This window comes from Drosophila yakuba, chromosome 2L (genome assembly GCF_016746365.2).
Source record: "Drosophila yakuba strain Tai18E2 chromosome 2L, Prin_Dyak_Tai18E2_2.1, whole genome shotgun sequence".
Taxonomy (NCBI): Eukaryota; Metazoa; Arthropoda; class Insecta; order Diptera; family Drosophilidae; genus Drosophila; species Drosophila yakuba.
In genome coordinates this window covers 3016423-3039316 of record NC_052527.2, presented here as the reverse complement: position 1 = coordinate 3039316, position 22894 = coordinate 3016423, and the positions used below count along the sequence as shown (strand labels likewise).

The 22894-nt window shown below is 44.6% G+C and overlaps 7 protein-coding genes across 8 annotated transcripts; 4 read left to right on the top strand and 3 right to left on the bottom strand.

Moving 5' to 3' along the window:
- Positions 1-207: 207 nt before the first annotated feature.
- Positions 208-1129, top strand: LOC6526652 (EEF1A lysine methyltransferase 2). Its single transcript, XM_002087724.4, has one exon. The coding sequence runs from the start codon at positions 288-290 to the stop codon at positions 945-947; it is 660 nt and encodes a 219-aa protein (XP_002087760.1). The 5' UTR covers positions 208-287; the 3' UTR covers positions 948-1129.
- LOC6526651 lies at positions 982-2338 on the bottom strand. Its single transcript, XM_002087723.3, has 2 exons — positions 1964-2338; positions 982-1907 (listed from the first exon to the last, which is right to left on the bottom strand). The coding sequence occupies exons 1-2, from the start codon at positions 2253-2255 to the stop codon at positions 1114-1116; spliced, it is 1086 nt and encodes a 361-aa protein (XP_002087759.1). The 5' UTR covers positions 2256-2338; the 3' UTR covers positions 982-1113.
- Positions 2339-2444: 106 nt separating this feature from the next.
- On the top strand, positions 2445-4845 carry LOC6526650. Its single transcript, XM_002087722.3, has 2 exons — positions 2445-4533; positions 4597-4845. The coding sequence occupies exon 1, from the start codon at positions 2693-2695 to the stop codon at positions 4490-4492; it is 1800 nt and encodes a 599-aa protein (XP_002087758.1). The 5' UTR covers positions 2445-2692; the 3' UTR covers positions 4493-4533; positions 4597-4845.
- Positions 4839-6819, bottom strand: LOC6526649 (tubulin gamma-1 chain). The gene is made up of 3 exons (XM_002087721.4): positions 6595-6819; positions 6328-6530; positions 4839-6267 (listed from the first exon to the last, which is right to left on the bottom strand). The coding sequence occupies exons 1-3, from the start codon at positions 6641-6643 to the stop codon at positions 5092-5094; spliced, it is 1428 nt and encodes a 475-aa protein (XP_002087757.1). The 5' UTR covers positions 6644-6819; the 3' UTR covers positions 4839-5091.
- A 307-nt stretch (positions 6820-7126) lies between these two features.
- On the top strand, positions 7127-9842 carry LOC26536232 (recombination repair protein 1). Of its 2 annotated transcripts, XM_015199223.3 has the most exons (5): positions 7129-8338; positions 8400-8477; positions 8540-8608; positions 8690-8880; positions 8938-9842. In XM_015199223.3, the coding sequence occupies exons 1-5, from the start codon at positions 7303-7305 to the stop codon at positions 9595-9597; spliced, it is 2034 nt and encodes a 677-aa protein (XP_015054709.1). In that variant the 5' UTR covers positions 7129-7302; the 3' UTR covers positions 9598-9842. The 2 variants fall into 2 exon arrangements, with proteins under 2 accessions (XP_015054708.1, XP_015054709.1); XM_015199222.3 differs by having other exon boundaries at positions 7127-8338; positions 8540-8880.
- Positions 9843-9948: 106 nt separating this feature from the next.
- LOC6526648 (thymidylate synthase) lies at positions 9949-11333 on the top strand. The gene has a single exon (XM_002087720.4). It carries the CDS (start codon positions 10027-10029, stop codon positions 10990-10992), a length of 966 nt encoding a protein of 321 aa, XP_002087756.1. The 5' UTR covers positions 9949-10026; the 3' UTR covers positions 10993-11333.
- A 3350-nt stretch (positions 11334-14683) lies between these two features.
- LOC6526646 (ELAV-like protein 2) lies at positions 14684-22572 on the bottom strand. The gene is given in 8 exon segments (XM_039370492.2): positions 14684-16286; positions 16378-16555; positions 16615-16894; positions 17510-17767; positions 17828-18288; positions 18549-18640; positions 18700-18845; positions 22248-22572. Coding segments are annotated over 5 exon segments (2052 nt in total). The 5' UTR covers positions 18276-18288; positions 18549-18640; positions 18700-18845; positions 22248-22572; the 3' UTR covers positions 14684-15398.
- Between the last annotated feature and the right edge of the window lie 322 nt (positions 22573-22894).

Here is a 22894-nt window from a genome sequence, read left to right as displayed (position 1 = left end):
GAAATCTATTAAATATATATCAATAAATTATAAAACATATAAATTGAAACAAGCGCGTTTATCTGTGTTATATTGTGACCATAATCACCACTTAATATTTAAATTATTTGAAAAATAAAACTTCCCAAATTCCGAATTTTCCCGTTTCAGTTTCAAATTAAATCTTTCGCCGTTATCTTGACCCGACGCACATGCACCTTCAGCTCAGCTGTTTCGAATTTCGAAAACATTTGCAGCCGCATTTGATTTGGTTGCTGCAAAATAATTACAAAAATAAACACGAAATAATGGACAACGAACTGAACGGATCGGAGTTGGGCACCAAGGAGTTCTGGGAGTCCAGCTACAATCGGGAGATACGGAACTACAAGAGCCACGGCGACGTGGGCGAGATCTGGTTTGACGAAAGCGCTCAATGGCGAACGATCGACTGGCTGCTTGAGAAGGAGAAGATCGACAAGGAGGCGAGTCGAGTGCTGGACCTGGGCTGCGGCAACGGCATGTTCCTGGTGGGCTTAGCAAGCGAAGGATTCAACGGCGACCTGACCGGCGTGGACTACTCCCCCAAAGCCGTCGAACTAGCACAAAACATTGCGGAGGACAAGAAGATGAGCATCACATACAAGGTGGCGGACTTGACCCAGCCGCAGGACGAACTGGGCCACTTTGACGTGGTGCACGACAAGGGAACCTACGATGCAGTCAGCCTTTGTCCCGACAATGCCAAGGAAAAACGTGCTCTTTATCTGGCCACGGTGGAGAAGCTGCTACGAACCGCTGACAGCCTGTTTGTGATCACATCGTGCAATTGGACCGAGGACGAGCTGGAGAAGAGCTTTGCCGAGAAGTTTGTCAAGTACTACACCATTCCCACGCCGACTTTTAGGTTTGGCGGCAAAGTGGGCAATGTGGTAACCTCAGTTGTTTTTAAAAGGAGAAAAGAATAAACAAGCTGTCTCAAAGTGAAAAAAATCTTTAAAATTAGAGGACTTGGAACTTTTATACAAAACCATTTATTATAAAAACAATTCTAGTTACAAGAGAATTATTAATTATTAAAATCCTAGTTTTCAGTAATTGATAAAAAATATATTAATAAATCACATGTTAAAATCATGCAGGAATAGAACTGGTTGGATTGCACTCCTTTTTTCGACAAACGGAAGAGCCAAGTGGCACCACTTCGTGGAATGGAATGGCCTGTTCCTCGGCGAAGGCCAGAAAATCCATGCCGTAATGCTGTATCAGTTTTGTGAGCATGGCTACATCCGCCTCTGCCTGGTGGGCACTAAGTGCTGGTCTTTGAAACTTGCTCGTAAACAGACTTCCCAAATTATAAACTCCGCGGGGCGGAAAGCGTTTGGTTTCGGCACACTTGAATCCACTGAACAGCTGGCGTCGCGACCTGAACTCTTCGGGTTTCCGCTTGGCAGGGGTCTGCTCCTCTAAGTCATCCTCATCGCAGTCGCGTAATAGCTTGCGCTTGGCGAACGTTTCCTTAGGCGTCAGAATGGGACGTTTTGGAGTGGTTTCGTTTCTTGTTCGCCAATCGAAGTCCTTCACTGCTTCTGGCTCCTTGTGGGCAGTTTCGGTTTCCTGATCGTCTTTCAGTTCCGGTATAGCTATGGTTTCCTGCACAGCGTTGGGGACTTTCAAGGGACTGGTTTCTTTATGTTGGGTGTCGTCAATCTCCATGAAGGCGCGCAGTGAGTCCACACAAGTCAGGGATTGAGGAAGCTCTATGTTGAGTTTCTCAAAGGTTTGCCTCAAAATGGGAAAATCGAAGCCCCAACCGTTGTGAGCCACCAGACAAACTGGACCCGGCAAGTGCTTCAGAAAGCCGTTGATGAGTTGCGCGGCGTCCGCATCCAGCTTGGACTCCCTCTCTAGCAGGTAGTTGCTCAGACCTATTGGGTGATGAAATCATTGGGTGACTGACTCACGGATGCACTTTGTAGCTCACCTGTTATTCTCTCAGCTTCAGGAAAAACCTTCATGGACGGCTGGAAGAGCAGATTCAATTTGTGCAGCACGCGCGGTGCCGCCGGCAGCTCCTGCTCCTTCTTCTCACCCTGGTCCTCATTCTTTTCCTTCTTGAGGAGCGCAGCTTCGAAGGCGTAAATGCACAACTCCGTAATGGCCACTCGGTTATTCTGGTAGGCAGGCAAGTTGTTTGTCTCCAGGTCCAGAACGGCAAATGTGGAAATCTTCGGCTGCTCTTCCGCCTGCTCCACAACCGCCTCGGTAGGAGCCATTTAGAGCGCAACTGGTGGTTAAATATATATGTATATTCCGTTTTATTTAAAATGTTCGAGGACCAACACAGAGTTATCTCCACATTTACCAACACTAACAGTCTGCTTAAAAGCATAGAGATGGCACAGTGAGCTATCGTGACTAACTAAAAAACTCAGTTTGTGCAGTAACAAAATTAATTACTTAAAAAATAAACCAGTGAAGGATATTCTTGATAATTACACAATCCAGCTAACCTTAATGCATGGCTAGCAAATAGGCACGCTCTTAACACTGAACTTGGACTTGACACTAGGCTCCCGTGTCACGCAAAGTAGGCCAGGACTTGATGTCTCTAGTCTACCGGATGAAGTACATTTTATTCCTCACTTTGGCAGTGAACGTCAACGAGTGCACCGAACGTCTTGTGTGAGTATAGAATTAATCGAATTCGAAAATGGAGGCCACTTACCGGCAGGAACGGGAATGGCTCAATGGTCGCGGTCCCATTAATGGCTATGGTACTGCTAACTATGGGGACTACGGCAACTATCGCGGCATTGGCAGCTTTTCCGGCCAATCGGGCCAATCCCAGATCCCGAATCAGAGCCACATGGGTCGCACTTTGAGCGGCTTGACCCCCTGGGCCATGCCCTCCATGTCCCTGCAATCCTCTGCCGCCCCCCAGGCCAACTCTAACTGGAGCCGCGACAGACCCATCTGGAACAATGAAGTGCGTCGTGAGCCAGTAAACATCATGAACCGCTCGTGGCCCGGCACCGGTGGTCCCCTTAACGGCGGCCCTTCCAACGGCAGCCAGTGGTCCACTGCAAGCCCAAACGTGCAGTCCGTGCAGGTGCCGGCGGAGGAGAGGGGCCTGCCGGAACACATACGCAAGGAGCTTTCGCACCTTAGCGCCGCCAAGCGCAAGTGGTTCTATCGCTTCCTGGACGGGGGCTGCAGCAATGAGAAGGCCCTCACCAAGGCCTTGGAAAAACGCACCACTCCATACGAAGAGTCAGTTTCGGCTAACCGCGGACGCAGGCGTCCGGAGCAGCCAGTTCCGGATGAACGCGGCCGCAAGCGTCCGGAGCAGCCAGTTCCGGATGAACGCGGCCGCAAGCGTCCGAATGAAGACAACTCGTCGGGCGGCAGGGCCAGAGAGGAACCCAAGAAGCAGAGGGCCCCAGAGCCGTCTTCACGGGCACTAAGCACGAAGCAGAATGGTCTTACCATGGCAATTATGGCAGAAACTTATCCGGATTGCTTGCTGACTAATAAGCAACTGCATGAGATCGAAGACGGCTTGGTGGAGGAAATGAAAAAGGGTTGGAAGTCCAGCATCAACTTTGGGGGCATCCAATTCCTCTCTGGACTGATCCAAGTTGTCTGCATGGACAAGAACTCCCGCCAATGGCTGGAGCATGCGGTTCACAACCTTACGGTTTTACCAGAGACTAAACTAATTTGTTGTCCGGAGGATGAGATTCCTGCCACCAAGGGAATCTCGGTCTACGTACCGCGCTCAGCTGAAGAGCCCGATGAGGTCACTTTTGAACTTCTGAAAGACCAGAATACCGACCTCCTGTCGAAGACTTGGGAAGTCGGTCGTATTAGCAAGAGCAAAGACGGCAAGGTAGTGGCCATCAGCATTGGCAGCAAGTCATACAGCCTGCTGCAGAAGAACGACTTTTGTCTTAGCTACCGCTTTAACCAGCTCACTTGCCGCGCAATAAGTGGAAGCGCCCTCAAGGCGGTTCGCGGTAACAAACCGGGGGCAACCAAGACGAATTCAGAGACTGAGGCTGCCGAGTCCACCGTCGACTCAGCTGAAATTGACCTAACCGAGGAGGACGGAGAAGAGTTTATTTCTCAACTTGACCTGACCGTTGTGGACGAGGTGAAGGGAGATGATGATGATGATGAAGAGGAGAATGAAGATGAGAATGAAGATGAGAATGAGATAACCGAAGTTGAAGACGATGTAGAAGAAGTAGTCGAAGATCAACACGATGATGTGGAAATCATTGAAGGCGTAGAGCACGACGATGTACAGATCATTGAAGGGGAGGACGATGAAGAGGAGAGCAATGATGACGCTGCTGAAGGGGAGCACGATGAAGAGGAGAATGATGACACTGCCGAAGCAGAGCGCGACGAGGCATTCGAAGTTGCGGAGGATGCTCGGGAAGAGCAACATGAGGAGGAGGAGAATGGCAATACAGGAGTGGTTGAGGATGAGACATGCTCCTCGTAAGCAAGCATCATTGATACACCACGGCTAAAGGGGATCTCATGGTAACTAACAATCTAGCTTAGTTTATAAAATGTGTTTATATGTCGAACTACCTTTTCTTCTAGGCATAATTGAAGTGCAGCAAACAAATAGAAACATTTTAAACTGAACACACTAGATATATATGACATCAAAATTTAGCGGCAAGAAATTCGGGGGACAAGACACACATGGACACCAGTTTCGTGCGTCTAAGTGACTTCTTACTGCAGTATCTGGACATACTGCCTCACATTTAGATTATGCATCATATTATGAAATACACCAAAGAAACATGTAATATGTTTTTCAATAAACTAATGTCACATTTAAAATCGGTGTATTATTTACTGTGTCATATATTGAACGTTTGATGGGAAACTCTCTTGTGTAATTAGCAACAAACGAAATACCAACTTTAAATTACGTAAAACACGCAACAGCATTTACATAAATGCGACTCTTACCAACAATGCTTATTACTACTTAAGGATTTCGAATCCCAACGTCATTCGAGAATATTACATTTTAAAATACATTGGTGATGATGCATGGCACGCATAACTTCTGGCACAAACGAACTAGGCACCGCCGCTGGTCACAGATCGGCTATCCTCCGACTTGGAGTCGCCTGATCCTGCTCCCCGCTTCACTGAAAACTGCATGTAATCCTCACGCGTGGCTGCCGCGTACTCTTGCACCAGGCAGTCAACGGTTTCACGAGATTCGTCCAGCTCAGTGAGGTCGTCCTTGAAGATGTCCTCGCGACGAAACTGGTCAAGAAAGGCGCCGCGTTTGCGAAGCTTGTCATACTGGTTAAGAGCTCGCTCGAACAGCGAGCAGATGCTGGTGTGGTTGGCCAGCATCAGTCCGGACACTCGATGGTTGCTCTGCACGTAGGGCGACGAGCGCGATAGGGCTACCTGGATAGAGGTGGGGCCCCACGGAATGAACTGGGCCATCTTGCGGTCGCGGATGCGCTGCAGGGACTTGTGTACTTGTGTGGGATCCACCTCGCCCTGTATAATGTTTAGAATGGAGATATAGCAGTGGTGATTTGACTTGTCGGGACCAGTGGACACCATCATGTTCTTGGGCTGCAACAGACGCCGCATTACATCTAGAACAGTCGTCTTTCGCACATTAACCGGCTGCTGGGAATTGATATCCGAATCGCTAGTCAGCGGCGTGTAGCCAGTCATGAGAAAATGCAGCTGGGGCGTCGGGATCAAAGGAGCCATCAGCCCAATGAGATTGTTGTTCATGTAGGAGGGATACCTCAGCGTAGTAGTGCTGACGCTCATTATGGTGGAGACCAGGTTGTTGATCTGCGAAAAGCTTGGATTCTGAATGTGCAAGCGATCGCAGGCAATGCGGTTAAGAGCTGTGTTGTCCAGGACAACCACACTGTCCGCAGCGGTAGTCAAACGTTTCAGTGTGAGCATGGAATTGTATGGCTGCACCACTACGTCGCTGATCTCATCCTGGTTGGGAAACACACTGAATGTCTGAATAAGTTTCTTGGGATAGCGGTCTGCCAGGCGCTCCATGATGAAGGAGCCCATTCCCGAGCCCGTTCCGCCGGCAATCGAGTGGCAAAGTATGAAGCCCTCCAGGGAATCGCTGCCATCGGCCTCACGGTCGATGATGTCGAAAACCTCCTCCTGCAGCTTTTCGCCCTGGCCATAGCCAGAGGCCCAGTTGTTGCCAGCGCCGCCTCCGTGCTTGGATAGGTACACATTTTCCGGATTGTAGAGCTAAGGGAGTTACCAGTGGGGTTGGTACTAAGTATTAAAAGTTGTGTAGCAAGGACTCACCTTGGAGTATGCGGAGCCCATTATGGTATTGATCACCCTCGGCTCCAAGTCCAAAAGCACCGCGCGGGGTATGTAGTGGTCGTCGTCCGCCTGGTAGAAGAACACATCCTTGCGGTCCATGCCATCGTTGGCAAAGTCCTCCAGCACGCCACTGGGGGAGATGCCATGCTCCAGGCACAATCTCTTCCAGAACTCGAAGCCAACTGCATTTAAATGATTTTAGCAAAGTAAATGGTAATGGTATTCGTCCTGTTCTCATAAACCCACTTTGATTGCCGCACTGCCCAAGCTGCAGAGTAATTATTTCACTTGGCATTGTAAGGCGTTGTTTCCAGCCAGAAACGTCAGGTGAAGTTTTGCGTTTAAGGTGTAATTACTCGAAATAAATCGAAACGCAACTAACAAACTAGCGAATTATTACAAAATTTTTTAAAAAATCCCACAGCGGGGATGTAGTTTTTAATTTTGCAAAAGTCCAGTGCTGGAAACACCTCAGCGTTTTATGCCGTACTACTTTTAAAGGTGGCGCAGTATGCCCTTTGCTGATAATTATTATTTAAGACCGTTATTGTGAATGCAAGATATAAAAATAAATTTATTGGAAATAAACAATAAATTCCACTTCTTTGTATTTTGATTCCAACTTGTAGTTTTAGATTTCCAATGATAAAGTTGTACAATTAGGTTGCTGAGCTGCACCTATTTGCCCACTACTAGTGACGTCACAAATAACCAAACTTGCTAAATTGCGTTTTTCCAGGGATGGTACAGAACTAGTGTTGTAAGCTGACCAATGTCATGCCGACCGGCTTGCAGAAATCGCGTTGCCCGCGCAGTTTTCTTTTTGTTGATATCGGGTGCTGAAGCAAGCGGCAGTGGCGAAGCAAAATTAGCAAAATAAGGAACTGAAAAGACTCTGCAAGTACATACAAGTTATTGTTGGAAAACTAACAGTCCGAGCAGCAGAACTGCATAATGCCGCGCGCCAAGGCCGTGAAAAAACCAGCAGAGGCGTTGGCATCTGAACCCACTGACCCCACTCCAAATGCCAATGGGAATGGTGTGGATGAAAACGCAGCCTCTGACGCCGAGGAAGCCAAGGTTCCGGCGAAAGGAAAGCCGCGCGCGAAGAAAGCCACCAAGAAGACTATAGCTGAGGAAAACTCCCAGGAAGTCGAGCCTCAGAAGGCGCCCACCGCAGCCGCACGTGGCAAGAAGAAGCAGCAGCCAAAGGATACAGAAGAAAACGGCCAGATGGAGGTGGTGGCCAAGCCAAAGGGACGCGCCAAGAAGGCGGCTGCCGAAGCAGAGCCGAAAGCCGATCCACCAGCTGGAAAGGCATCCAAGTCACGAGCCAAAAAAGAGCCCACTCCTGCTCCTGAAGAAGAAGCGCCTCCACCGCCTAAGGGACGCGCTAAGACTGAGAAACCAACGACAGCCCAGGCCAAGGGACGGAAGCGAAAGGAGCCGCCGGCAGAAGAAAATGGAGTGGCCGAGGAAGTGGCAGAGCCGCCAAAACAACGGGCCAAAAAGGAAGCAGTACCAACGTCGAAGGAGCAACCTGAACCAGGGACAACTGGAAAGGATAAGGCTCCGAAATCTGAGACAGCTGCCAAGCGGGCACGCGGAGCAAAGCGTTTGGCGGACACTGAGATCGCAGCTGCCCTCGATGAGCCGGAAGTCGATGAGGTGCCGCCAAAGACTGCTAGCAAGCGAACAAAGAAGGGAAAGGCGGTTGAGCCATCGCCCGAGACTGTGGAAGATTTTCAAGTAGTACAAGAAGAAGTGGAATCTCCTCCAAAAACTGCTGCTGCCCCCAAAAAACGCACCAAGAAAACAACGAATGGTGAGACTCCAGAAGAACTTGAGCCCAAGGCCGAGGCAAAGCCCACTAAACAGCGTGCTAAGAAGGAAGCCAAGGAGCCGGCACCCGCGAAGAAGCAGAAGAAATCCGCCGATAAGGAAAACGGTGTAGTTGAAGAAGCTAAGCCCTCGACTGAAAGCAAACCAGGTGGGCTACTGTCAAGTCAATGTGAATCTTGAAACCATGATTAGCTTATTTTAACCCGCAGCTAAGGGACGGAAAAAGGCTCCCGTCAAGGCGGAGGCTGTCGAAGACATTGAGGAGGCAGCAGAGGAAACTAAACCAGGTGAGAACATTGACATAAATATCTTAGAAATCAATGCCATGCTAATCATATTCATTTTGCAGCTCGAGGCCGAAAAAGGGCGGCTGTCAAGGCTGAAGATCCCGATGTTGATGAGGAGAGTGGATCGAAAAGTATGTTAGCGGAGCAATCCGGTTGCGGTGGAGCTGCCGTATTAAAAAGCTTGCAAACCATGCTCAACTTTTGTTTTCCAGCCACCAAAAAAACCAAGAAGGCCGAGACCAAAACCACTGTAACATTGGATAAAGACGCTTTTGCCTTGCCAGCAGATAAAGAATTCAACTTGAAAATCTGCAGCTGGAACGTGGCCGGTCTAAGGGCCTGGTTAAAAAAGGATGGTCTTCAGTTGATTGACCTCGAGGAACCAGACATTTTCTGCCTGCAGGTAAGCTATAGTGGCTGTCCAACCTAAAGAAAACCATTAATCCAATATAATTCAAAGGAAACCAAGTGCGCAAATGAACAGCTGCCAGAAGAGATGACCCGACTGCCGGGATATCATCCCTATTGGTTGTGCATGCCAGGAGGCTATGCCGGCGTCGCCATTTACAGCAAGATAATGCCCATTAATGTGGAATACGGCATTGGCAATGAGGAGTTCGATGATGTCGGTCGCATGATTACGGCTGAGTACGAGAAGTTTTACTTGATCAATGTGTACGTACCGAATTCAGGCCGAAAGCTGGTTAACTTGGAGCCCCGTATGCGCTGGGAGAAGCTCTTCCAGGCGTACGTTCAGAAATTGGATGCTCTAAAGCCGGTGGTCATCTGTGGCGACATGAACGTTTCCCATATGCCCATTGATCTGGAAAATCCGAAAACCAACACGAAGAATGCCGGCTTCACCCAAGAGGAGCGTGACAAAATGACAGAGCTGCTGGGCCTCGGCTTTGTGGACACCTTCAGGCATTTGTATCCCGACCGCAAGGGCGCCTACACCTTCTGGACATACATGGCCAATGCACGAGCACGCAACGTTGGATGGCGCCTGGACTATTGTCTCGTCTCAGAGAGATTCGTTACCAAGGTGGTGGAGCACGAGATCCGCAGCCAATGTCTTGGAAGCGATCACTGCCCGATCACAATATTCTTCAATATATAGATGTACACTTCGTTTATGTTTAAATGTACTTCTTGATTCGTCGTCACTTCGTTTCCTCTCTATTTTTGGTTATTATTGTATTTATTTATCCATAGCTGTACAAATTGTACGCCCTCAGTTAATTACTTCATGTCGCCATTACTCTATTACATTCTGTTGTAGATCGACTATCCAAATTTGTATTTTTTTAATAAAGTGAGCACTGTCACGTTCGAACTTTTTGTGCTAAAAATATCGCTTAAAAACCGTTGGATGAAGAATTTGAAAATCGCTGGAGCGGATATAACCGACGGTTATCGATAAATGTAATCGCATGCCTATCTTGTCGAATCGAATGCTGGAAACCTATCGACCAGAGCAACAATAAATTCCCGCCAATTTTCGAGCATATTGCATTTTTTTTTGCGGGAAACTATACATTTTTGAGATATGGTTGCAACGCCAAAAAAACATGATCCCGAACAGGAGGCCGACCTGTCGCCGGTTGATAAAATGGACCCACCAATTGAGCAGCACGCGCCTGTCAATCGCGATGAGATGCAGTACCTGGATCTTCTGAGGCAGATCATCGCCAATGGGGAGCAGCGGATGGACCGCACGCAGGTGGGCACGCTGTCCTTGTTCGGCAGTCAAATGCGCTTCGACATGCGACAGTCCTTTCCACTGCTGACCACCAAGCGGGTCTTCTTCCGCGCTGTGGCCGAGGAGCTGCTGTGGTTCGTGGCGGGCAAGACGGACGCCAAGTTGCTGCAGGCGAAGAACGTGCACATCTGGGACGGGAACAGCACCAGAGAGTTTCTGGACAAGCTGGGGTTCACGGAACGCGCAGTTGGCGATCTGGGCCCGGTGTACGGCTTCCAGTGGCGGCATTTCGGGGCGGAGTACGCCACCTGCGACGACGACTACAGCGGCAAGGGAATCGATCAGCTGCGCCAGGTGATCGACACCATCAAGAATAACCCCTCAGATCGGCGCATCATCATGTCGGCTTGGAATCCGCTGGATATCCCGAAGATGGCCCTGCCTCCGTGTCACTGCCTGGCGCAGTTTTACGTCTCCCAGACGCGCGGTGAGCTGTCGTGTCAGCTCTACCAGAGGAGCGCCGATATGGGCCTGGGCGTGCCATTCAACATCGCCTCCTATGCCCTGCTCACCCACATGATCGCCCATGTGACGGGTCTGAAGCCGGGCGACTTTGTCCACACCATGGGCGACACGCACGTCTACCTGAACCATGTCGAGCCGCTGAAGGAGCAGCTGCAGCGCACACCGCGACCCTTTCCCAAGCTGATCATTAAGCGTCAGGTGCAGGACATCGAGGATTTCCGCTTCGAGGACTTTGAGATAGTCGACTACAATCCATATCCCAAGATCAAAATGGACATGGCCGTGTAGGCGTCTTTGAAAGTAAAAGTTATGCCTTAGTTGAGTAGCAGCTTTTCAGGTTAACGTAGGAAAAGAAGGCATGCTAAATTCAACAAAAATTCCTTACCATATATATATAAATTATTATTATCGAATACAATAAATATCACCAGTGAAATATTTTTTAAACACATCATTTCATAGCTTTATTTGAATAAATTTTTGCTTTCATTCATCGTGTGTAGTGTGTGTTTGTTGTTTGTAAATTCTCAGAGTAATCCATAATGAAGTATAATTGATTCTTAATAAATCTTGCACAGAGTATACCATAAATATGCTATATAAATTTGCTTGACATTTTCCGCACTTAATATTGTGATTTTGTTTTGTTTCGGTATCTTGGTTTTTGTCGTTTAAGTAATATAATGCGAATTCGAAGAAAAACGTTAAGGTTTTGTGTCCATATGAGAGAACTCGACAGTAATTCAATATACAATTTATGCACTTTAATTAAATTGGAATAATTGTTTTTTGTTTTGTTCGGTGATGATTAAAGGTAAATACATATTAGCTACTACAATACGATACTGTCCACCAATATTTCGACTATGTTTTATAACGACGAGAAAAAAGGTTGCATAGTTCCTCATACATATGTAATATGTGGCATAAATGTATTATGCAAGCTAACCGATAGACAAATATAAATAAGTTTGAATTATTATAATCTGTTATGTGGAATTCATATGTTCATTAACTTATGTTGAGCTTGAAAGAGCGAATGCCACTAGAGTTTCTGAGTTCAGTTAAGATTCAATATTTTTGTTTCCGTTTTGGCTAAAGTGATTCCTTCATCCGTTGCCTTTTGACTTGCGTTTAACAATAGTGCTTAAAATTAGTACCTTTGACTAAGTTCGTTTCGACTAAGATTTGGTTTTAATTAATTTATAATATATCTTAAGTGTTTCCATTTCTTGCTTGAACATTTAAACATATATAAAGAGCGTATTTCCATCCGCAACTTACTGATGTCTTGCACTACAAAATGTTATTCGATTCCTTGTAATATGATTGATAGCCGGTTCTTCTTAGAGGATGCTACAGCCGAAACAAAGATCTGGGCCGGGATAGATAGTATGTTCGTACAGTTCAAAATCAGGCAAAAATGTGAGGGGAGGAGCCTCAGGAGATTTCCTGCCCCGATTCAACCGTGTTCAACCGATCTGGGGGCGCCAGTTCTTTGTATGTGTGTAGCTACGCCTAAAAGCCATCAATTACACTTCTCAGATAGATCGCAACTGCTAGACTTTCGTTATCGTTTCGTTTTCACACGAGTGGCTCGTGGTACTTCTGGGTTTCCTTGCTATTCAACATTCATTTATGTGAGACTAGTGGGTAAGGATAAGAGAGTGTGTCTGTGTGGGGTGTGTGTGTGATCTGTGTGAGAGAAACAGACATTTCAAGCTGAGTGTAAACGGTGCAGCGGTTGCAGGGTTGCCCGATTGGATCGCTGCATCGTTTACAAGCCGCCTGAAGAGGGCGCTCTGCAGACTTCCGTTTCCGGTGGCGTCTGCAGGCATTTGCACAACCTTATTGGCTTCAGAACGCGAAGGTGCCTCGAGAAATCGATCGCCATTTATACATACGTCTTTGGTTTTTGCTTTTGCTTTTGTTTCGTTTCTTTTGTTTTGGTGTAAAAGTATAAAAGTGTGCCGTAATTAAGCCATTCACTTGCTAGTTAAAATTTGTGGTAACTTGTCGATTTTTGTGTCTTCGATTTCGTTCCGTTGCTTGAGATCCCTCCTCAATACTCTTCCTATGTTTTTTCAAGATATGCTCTTTGTTTTCGTCTTCTTTAAATGTTAACATTATTGCGATTTCCATGTAAAAATTATAAATTTGCTGGTTTCATAGTTTTCTCGATTCGTTAGTCTTTTCTGCATTTAGTTAAACATTCTTTTCTGGTATTTGTTATTATTTACGTATGTTTCTCTTCTCTTTCCACGTGCCATTCCCTTTCCACGATTTCGTTTTGTTTTGTATATTATTGTGCGGTGTTTTTGTTCGTTACCCAGTAAGTATTTAATATGTATATATAATTTAATATTTTGTATATAGTACTCATGTATATATTTAAATTTTTAAAATACTTTCTTGGTTTTCCTCCATTTGTATTTATCATTTATAAAACATTTCATCTTAAAAAATGTATATAATCGATTGCTTTTTGTTGTTGTTCATGCTTTTCATTCATCTCACTTAACCGCGTATGCCTGGTTATCATGTCGAAGCATGTCTATTCACGTCTATTCATGCATGTCTGCTTCACCCCGCCACACGTGCATGCACCAAAAATTGTGCCTCAATTTTTTACATCTTGTATAAAAAACGTTTCATTTGGTGTTCTCCTTATAGCTTTTACGTTATGTTGAGTTTCCTTGAACTTGCATTGAGACTTGCTGGAAGGTTTTTATGCCTAATTTACCTTACGCTTAAAAGCCAGAATTTCTAATTTAATTTCAGTCAAGCTTTTGCGCATGAGTGTGAGTAATGTGGGGTTCTTTTCTTTTCTTGCATTTTCTAGTAGATTTAGAGGAGTAGGGGAGAAAAAGCCTTTGAGCTCTACAAATATTGGAGGCCTGGCGTTCCGGTTTCTCTATGCACTACACACATACATACCTAATAATCGCAATATATATACTTGAATATATAATTTGTTCATGGTAATTAGTTTTAAGTAGTATGCAATAAATTTACTTGACGTATACATGAAAATGGATTTCCGTTATTCGCATGCCATGAATTAGTATTCGTAATAATTTTCGCGGTATGTATGTATGTATAAACATTTAAAATTTGCAATACACAACATCAATATATTGTTAATCATATGTAATAGTTTTCATAAATAGTTATAGATTTTATAGAGAGATATAGCATAGTAAATGTTGAGTAACATCTCGATTTTTCCATTTTGGGCTCACGGCACTTTAAAGGAAGGGGTCAACTTGAAAAAAGGGAACATAAAATTGCATATAATAAATACTATTTATTCTTTGCATTTAACATCTCCTACAAGGAATTTTTGTGAAGCACCATCATATGTATGTATGTATATCGTTTCATAACTTGTCATTGCCAGGCTTTTGAAAAACTTGCACCATTCCGTCAGCGTTCTCATTCCATGTCCATTTTTGTTTATTAAAATTTGCTATATTTAGTTTGGCAATTTGTTTAATTTGTTCGTTACTTTGTGTTTTTTTGTTATTGCTGTTGAGTTGGGCTTAAACAAATTCGTTAGGCTGAAACGCGTTTTGTCATCTAAGTTTTCAATACATCATTTCATCATTTCACTTTCTCACTTGCTTGTCTAGGGAGGGACTTTGTTCTGATCTTTGTCTTTAGTTACATTAACTTCGATTGGAGTGGCGTGCTTAGCTTACTTAGCTGGCTTTTGTTTAAGCTTTACAATCGCTGGTTACTATTTTGTTTTTAGAATTCTCTCTCTGACTCGACAGGTGTTACATTTCCACGTGGTTTCAAATTTTCTTAAATATTTATTCGTTGTATTTGAAGAAATTCTCATGGGCTGTTTCCTCTCGGCTTTCTGTCCCTCATTCTAATGTCCCTGTTAAGATTTTAGAGAGTCTATATTTAAGTGTAATGGTTAACATATGAAAGTTGCTAGGCGATTGAACAAATGGTAATCGAGAATAAAAGGTTTAATTGTAATATTATGCATACACCATTTATTTTTAGCAAAAGTTTTACATTAAATTTATAAAACATAAACACGCGTATGTCTTATTTGTTTTGCTCCGTTTGGTTTTCTTTCGCATCTAGCTTCCTTCTCATTCTGCATTGTCTATTTGCAAGTGGTTTGACTATAAGCCAAACGCCTCTATCTGTTTACTCATTCAGTTCTGTTTTCGTATCTCTTTTTATACATTTATTTTTAGCTTAAATATTTGTCAAGTTTGTTTTCATTCTTTGGTGGATTGGGGCTTCAATGCCTGCAAGTTGTATTTTTACTCTTGTTTAAAAATATCCGTAGAGTATGCGTTTTACACCTCAAACAAAAACTTAACTAAAGCATTATCTCTTCTGTTTCCCCTTTTCCTCATGGAAGCTTTTATCTTTGGGAGAGTCGACTAGACGGTTTAAAAGTGCATTAACGAAAGATGTAAGTTCTACAAATTGAATCTAATCTTAAAAATATAATGGGGGCATAAACAAAAAACGATTTCAAAACTTAATCAACGTAAGAAATTATGGTTACATTATTTCACTGAAAAAACAAATTCTTAACTCAAGATGTGAACAATTCTGTTACTTCGCGCATTTTAAACTTATATCAATAAATCATAAACTGAGTAGTCGTTGCCTAAAATTACAAAGGATCCGTGAAATGGACTGATGACAAACCAAAGTAAACTTTAAAAGAACCAATTAGACCAGGTTGGCATATAGCCATTGTTGCCGTTACTGTTTTTGTTGCCCGAACCTCCGCCGGCTGAGTTGGCCGACATTCCCAGACCCATGCCGATGGTTCCACCTCCATTACGCTGGTTTGTCGAGTTAGCCGAGCCGTTGCTGGATGGAGTTGCGGCGCTGTTGGCCACATTGGTCAAGAACTGGGCAAACTCCTGCTGCAGCTGCAGCTGCTGTTGCAACAACTCGTAGTGGTTCTGGGGCTTATTGTAAATAAACTTCGTGGATGTCTTCAGGATGTTGTTGCTCGACGACGACGACGAGGAGGATGCGGCTGTGCCGGTGGCTCCGGCATCGCCGCTGGACGCCGAGTGACTGCTGCTACTGCTGTTGGTGGCAGTTGCGGCCAAATCCCCTGCTGTTGCTGCAGTGCTGCACGCTAATCTCTTAGGTGGCGCCATTGATTGTTGCTTGTTGCTCGAGGATGCTGGCTTCTGTTTGCTCGTGTTGCTAGTGCTACTGTTGATGTTGTGCTGCCTGTTATTGCTGCTGTGGTTAGCGTATTTGCCAAGTTGATAGGCTGCTGCGTTGCAGCCGTTGCTGTTGTTATTATTATTGTTAATGCTACCGATGTTGCTGTGGTGGTGATGATTATGTGGGACTAGACCATTGGCCGCCAGAGCTGCCGCCGCCGCATTGGCATTGACAACAGCAGCCAACTTGGTTAATAATTACGTTTGCTTGTTCTTGTTGGTCTTGAAGCTGACCTGAAGAACTCGGTTGCCAAGTGTGTAGCCGTTTAGCGACTGGATGGCCAGAACAGCCTCTTCGTAATTTGTCATGGTGACAAAGCCAAAGCCCTTGCACTTGTTGCTTTGCAGATCACGAATCACCTGGTGAATATTAATTAGTTATAAATTTGTGCTGGCAACTTGGCCTACCTAAACTTAGGAAGCATAAAATCCCAATAGAATTTGAACCCACCTTAACCGACTGCACTGCTCCAAAAGGACCAAACAGCTGCCAAAGCACGTTTTCCTCGGTCTCGGGCGCCAGGTTGTAGACGAAAATGCACCACCCGGAGCTGGCAATGGTGTTGCCCTGGATCATGCCATTGGTGATCAGGTCACTGGTCAGCGGTGAGTACCGCGAGATTACAGAGCTGTGGTGCGAATTGAAATTAGTTCCATTACAATGTCTTAAAGCAATATCATTCCTGACCTGTAACGGCCCGCGTTGGGGTGAATGGCAGCTGCAGCGGCGGCGGCTGCCGCTCCAGCAGCAGCGTTGGCCGGAAATGCTCGTCCGCCACGCGTGTTTTGGGGCGCTATGTAGGCTGCCAAAGGCTGCATGCTGTTCTTATTGCTGCTAGGATTGTTGGCGAACTTGACGGTGATGGGTTCGGTGGAATTCTTCGGAGTGGTGCCGTTCAGCTCTTTTATGGCCCGGTCGGCCTCAAATCGCTGATCGAAGCGTATAAAGCCAACGCCCTTGGAGAGACCTAGAATCATGTCTTATGTCATCATATATGGCGTTTGTACGTTTTATGCTGGCAATTATGTGCAGCGGATGAAATTAACTGAGAAGCAAGGCGAATGCGCACGATATCTTAATATGTTTAATCCATGCGTTACTACTAACTTTTGATGAGTGTGCAATAATGTGAGCAATGCTAGTTTAATATTTTCTCAGAGCGTTCTAGAGGAGAGGTTGTCAACCGTAATAAACGTCTGGTCTGAATTATTATAGCATAATAAGTGTTACTTCATGAGCGATGAACAGCATTAAAAAATAGTGAAACATAGGAAAAATAAAATAAAAACATACCCGCAGCATGTTCATCTTATTTGGTATTACATGTAAAAATAAAAGTGTAAATAAAATTTGCATTAATTATAATTCATGGAGAATATATTGTGGAGCGCCAGCAAAAATAGAAACAAAAGTGTGCTAAAACCCATAGACTAAAATTAATTCAGCAAACATTTTTTAATAGATTTTAGATTGGACATGCTTTCAAAAGAGACTACAACACCCGAAAGTCGAAGATCCTTTCAATCGTATCTATACCATCGATATCTACCATATATTCTCGCCTCTTAGGATCACAACTCACCAGTGATATTATCACAAAGAATACGCGAGGTTATGATCTTGCCGTACGGACTGAACAATGATTCCAAGTCCGACTGTGTCATATTTTTTGGAAGACCCGATACATAGAGATTGGCACCCTTGATGCTCTCGGAGCTGGGGCGTGCAATGGAGACCTTGATGGTTTTGTTTTGCAGCCTAAGGCCGTTCAATGCGTTGATTGCCTTTTCCGCATCCTCCTGCTTCACGTAGTTCACGAATCCGTACCCCAGACTTTGGCCTGCAACAATGTTGTATTTAATATATGACACCATAATGACTGAGTTTGCATCAATCCTACCTGTCACCTTGTCGCGAATCAACTTGCAGCTCTCCACCTCGCCAAAACTGACGAACAACGAACGAATCTCGTCCTGCGACATCGTCTGTGGCAAGTAGTTCACAATCAAATTGGTCTTGGGGTCTGGCTCATTATTGTTATTGTTGTTTGCAGTGGCGTTGTTGTTATTGTTGTTGTTGGTATTATTATTATTATTGTTGTTGTTGTTGCTCGCAGCATTGTTTGCAGTGGCCTGGCCACCGGCCGCATTTGTCGTGGATCCGGTACCTGCTGCGGCAGTTGCTGCCGCAGTGGTACCTCCATTGGTTTGGGCCTGACTGTTGGTTACATTGTTGGCCGGAGTCGGTCCTCCTGCGGATCCGGTGGTGCTTCCCACGCCGCTGGCACCGCCCGCGCCGGATGGTGGTTGCTGCTGCTGCTGCTGCACGGCTGTCTGACCTTCGACCATGTTGCGGAAGCTGCTGCTGAAGGGATTCGCTTGTTAAAAATGATGTAAAAAGTTGTATCTCGAAACTTGGATCTAATACAAGCGATTGAGTCACTTCTTTCGACACAACAGTTTGCTATAATCGTACTGATGCGATCAAAACTAATACCACAAAGCTCTAGAAACAACAAAATAATTTGGAAAGCTTTGAGTACCAATGCATTAGCTAAGCCAATGAATCTTTTGTGCTATTAGTTTAAACGCAGTTATTATTTGGAAGGCGATCAACTTTACAGCTTTCTTCTTCGAAAACTGGTTCAATAGACAGAAATAGAGATGGCGAGTAAATCAAATAAGTGGCTGTAGATATAATACTGCTGTGAAGTCTGCAATGGATAGTAATGATTAGCTCAAGCTTCAGCTTGCAAACTCAACCTTTACTTACCCCTTTCAGATGCACACTCCTAGCAACGGCAGTGGATTAAAGAAAGTCCGCTGTCCGTTCTTAGCTCCTCCTACTATAGTCTAGTTAAAAGCGCCACACCAACGATATCCACTACGTATGAGTAATGTGGTATGCCAGAAAGATTACTGAAAGGGAAATTAAGAGAAACGAAATACAAAGTTACAATAAAAATCAATTGTTTTAATTTAATTTAACTGAAATGCGGGCCTGCACTTCTTGGAAATGGGGGAAAATACCAAGAGTAAACATTTTCAACAAACCCATACAAATGTCGGGGGCTCTTTGCCTCTGTGGTTGGCAAATTTGCTGGCTGGCTTGGCTAACAGGCAGGCTGACTGACTGGCTGGTAAATGCAAATAGGGCCAAAATGCCCGAGCATTGACTGGAAAATCGATTCAATTAAAATTGCTTCCTTAATGGAATTGAGGCCTACGGAAAACTATTCTTGAATTTGGCATTTCACTTTCACTTTATGGGAAACATAATCAAATGGTGGATTGTGGATAACCTGAATGAGCAAGTAAAACCCAAAGCTGTTATTGTTTATAGCTTAAAATAACCAACTGACGTATGGTTTCTTTTCCTAATATGTGGTTGTTTGCCGCGTTCTTTCAGCGTGTCTGCTTCTTGTTACCCAAACAATAAATTGGCCAAAAGCAGGCATGTATTTTTAGCCTTTATTCAAATTGGCCTTTATAATTGTGGCACGCAATTAGTAAGAATGTACGACTGAATACACAGGAAGGTTCTCTGCTTTTTCCAATAGGTATACAAAATAAGTATCGTTCAATGAAATAATATTATGATCGTTGCAATTATTTAACCCATTCAAGAATATTTCATGCGTATTATTGAATATTTAATAATCTTCCCCCTTGTCCATGAATTCAGGTACAGAATGTTCCACCTTGGGTTGAGTTTTCGCAACTTGTCTTGGCAGTTTGTTGCATTCAACGCCGCAAATCGTGCGAAAAAGTTATATTTTAAAAATAAACAATCGGATGGATGGTGGGACGGTGTGAGGAGACGCAGGAGCGTAGAATTGCGCCGCTGCGTAGCCGGCGGGATTATATTTTCGAAAATATTTCTGAAGCAACAACGATCTGGCCGATCTGATCGCAGCTGATGCGAGAGATGCTGACGTTATGTGTTTGAGGTTAAGTAGCTGGTTACCAGCGATTCGGGGAAATGCCAAAATATTGGAATATCTGTTCGCATTATATAAAGGGAGAGGAGATTTCCCGGTTTACCTTTGATTTCTGTTCGGGGGAATATCAAATGAAAGTGGTTGGTAATCTGTAGGTTCCTATGCGATTACGAAACAATTTTCTGGCGATGTTTGGTTTTATATTTTTAATAATAACCGAACGAGAAAGCGCTCCACAAAACAAAAGGCGAGACAAACGGAATAGTTGTACTCATTCAAATATAAATAACCGAAGCAAATAATATCTGGAATATTATTGATCAAATTGTGTGGATGGTGTGTGCCGTTTGAAAAATGAAAAACCAAGCCAAACCGAAACGTGAAACTAATTCGTAATAACAATAATAATAAGGAAATAAAACCGAACGGAAAGTAGAAAAGAACGCGTTCCTGCAACTCAACAGAACAGAAATAAACTGATTTGCCGAGCGGCGTGGAAATTATTTTTATGCCCCACCGACGAGGGCAATCGTACTGCGGCTACATGTCCAAGAATCGGGAGAGCAGAGCCCCAAGAGAGCGACGCTTCTTGGCCAGAAACAGAAGTCGTCATTGTCGAGCGCTCTTCGCCCGCTCGGGGAAGAGAAAGCCACCCGATGGGAATGGGAATGGATCAAACTTACACGGCTATATGTTTTCCTACGGCCTGAGCACATATATCCGCAAGGTGGATTCCTCAGATGCTCGACGGCGGAGGTAATTTATAATTGGATTTTGCGCAAACATACACACTTACGTGTATACTATTTCTATAATTGCGTTATGGGAACTTGTTTTAAATTGAAATTCGACAGAGTTTCTGAATGACTCCGCTGTTACGAATGCATTTCTTGTTCCAAAGACAGCTGCGCACGATGAAGGAAATCTGTTTTGCAAAGCAGTTGCTCAAATAAAGCGTCTTCCAAATCATACTATCTGATTAGCAACCATAAATAAACTTGCACGTTGATATGTTAATTTAAAAAAAAGTACTAAGTAAAATTAATCAAGGGAGTATGAGTTATATTAGATCTGATATACTGATATACTGCAGCAATAGTATAATCATATTTCTTTGACACTCTTTTAAAAACTTAAACTTTTTGTTTGTCCCATGAAGTCCATTTTCGTTTTCAGTCAACCGAAGGAAGTTTCTCCTTTCGATGCACGCCCCCAAAATAAAGGGGGCGCAACCATTAATTTTCATTCATAAATAGTTGGAAATTGTTTCCGGCTAATTGATGGATATGATGGCACATACCTATGCAGGCACACACACACACTCGCACTCACACTCACGGATACTGGAAGAATGGGGAAGAAGTGTTCAAAGGGCAGGAACAAAACAAAAAAGTGACACACCTTGGCAAAGGCAAAGGCAGAGGATGAAAGGAAAAAGAGAGAGAGCAAGCGAGCGAAGGAGTTCTGGGCAAGTAACGGGTCAGCAAAGTAGCAGAATTTCTAAGGACGGCGTTTGAGGCCGCTTGCAGTTGATTTGGGTGCGGCAAAAATAAACAGGATATATAGGCGGAGAGATAGGAAAGAGAGTGAGAGCGCAGGCTGCAGCGGAAGCGCAGCAGTCAGCTGAGCGCGCCACACGATATGCAATGGCTATTGAGCGCCACAGAGAGAGTGGGTGCCAGAGAGCGAGCTTAACTGCAAGCTGGCGTCGCCGTCGACGTCAACTGCGCTGCCTAAGCAGGGCCGCCTCAAAGGGGAGCCTCTAAGATCAGGGGCTCCGAAAACCTCTTAGAAAGCCGTTTACGGAAATGGAAGAATTTCTTTTAAAGTAAGCAAATATATTAATTGCACTACAAAATATTCAAATCTTGTAAAAAATTCTCAAAATTTGTTGTTAAAGTTTACTTTTTTTTTTACTATTCTTTGTAGACTTTAAAAATAGAATTTTGAGTCACATTTCTACGAATTAGCATTAGGAAACTAATATATGAAAAACATGTATCCTATGTCCAAAAATCGTTATTTTTGGGGATCGACTCCCCCTGAAGAATCCGCTCCTGTGCGGCGTTTTTTTTTAGGTTAAATGGCGGCTGCAGGCAGCGAAATGAAAACTGCGATGCCGGCGCTGCTCGAAACGCAGCTGCATGTATTTCTGTGTGTGTGTGTGTAGGCGGCAAATATATATCAGAGTGTAGAGAAATTGAGATTTCGCCGACTGCGAGCCGCCCCATTGAGCCCCGTTTTACTATTCGCACACACATACACAGACACACAAATGCAGGGCGAAAAATCGACTTTGGGTGTGGGCACTTTTGCAAATAAAATGGTGTAACTGTTACTGTAACTACATATCCGCTGCATTCTTCTTCTGTTCGCTTACATTTATTCGCCAGCGCCGCAAAGTATACCACACCGATTTTCCCAACTCGGTTCGAAAGAAAATGGATCTGAACCTGGGACTGGAAAATGTTTTTCGTTGCAAATGATGTAGTTTCAATTTGAAAACTGAATTGAGCACGCACACACTAAGGGTTTTCGAACTGATTTCGATACTGATCCGGATTCAACACTACGTGCAAGTGGACACACGTACATGTATATGTGTATGTTTGTGGGCGTAGTTGCGTGAGTATGCAAGATGTGTGTATTTTGATACCGATATACAACAATTCAGAAACGGCGACAATACGACGAGAATCAAAAAACACAACTTGCTGCCGGAGAGTGCAAGAACTAAATGATTAAAGTGTTCGATTGCCGCCAGGATAACTGCAGCCAGGACTCGCGACAGCGCTGCCGCGCCGCAGTCCGCGACCCCAGCGGCAGAGCTCCTCCTCTCCTCCAATTGGCGTACAGTTGAGCACGGCCCCACAGAGAGCGGGAGGGGGGCGATGGCGAATGCACAGCATAACTGCGTAGTTTTGCACTCGCATGCACAGTGGGACACATTCAACCTCCTCGGGCATTGGGTGAGGACTTTAACTATTCTACTTTTTTGTACTGCCAAGGTAAGACCTAATATCAGAC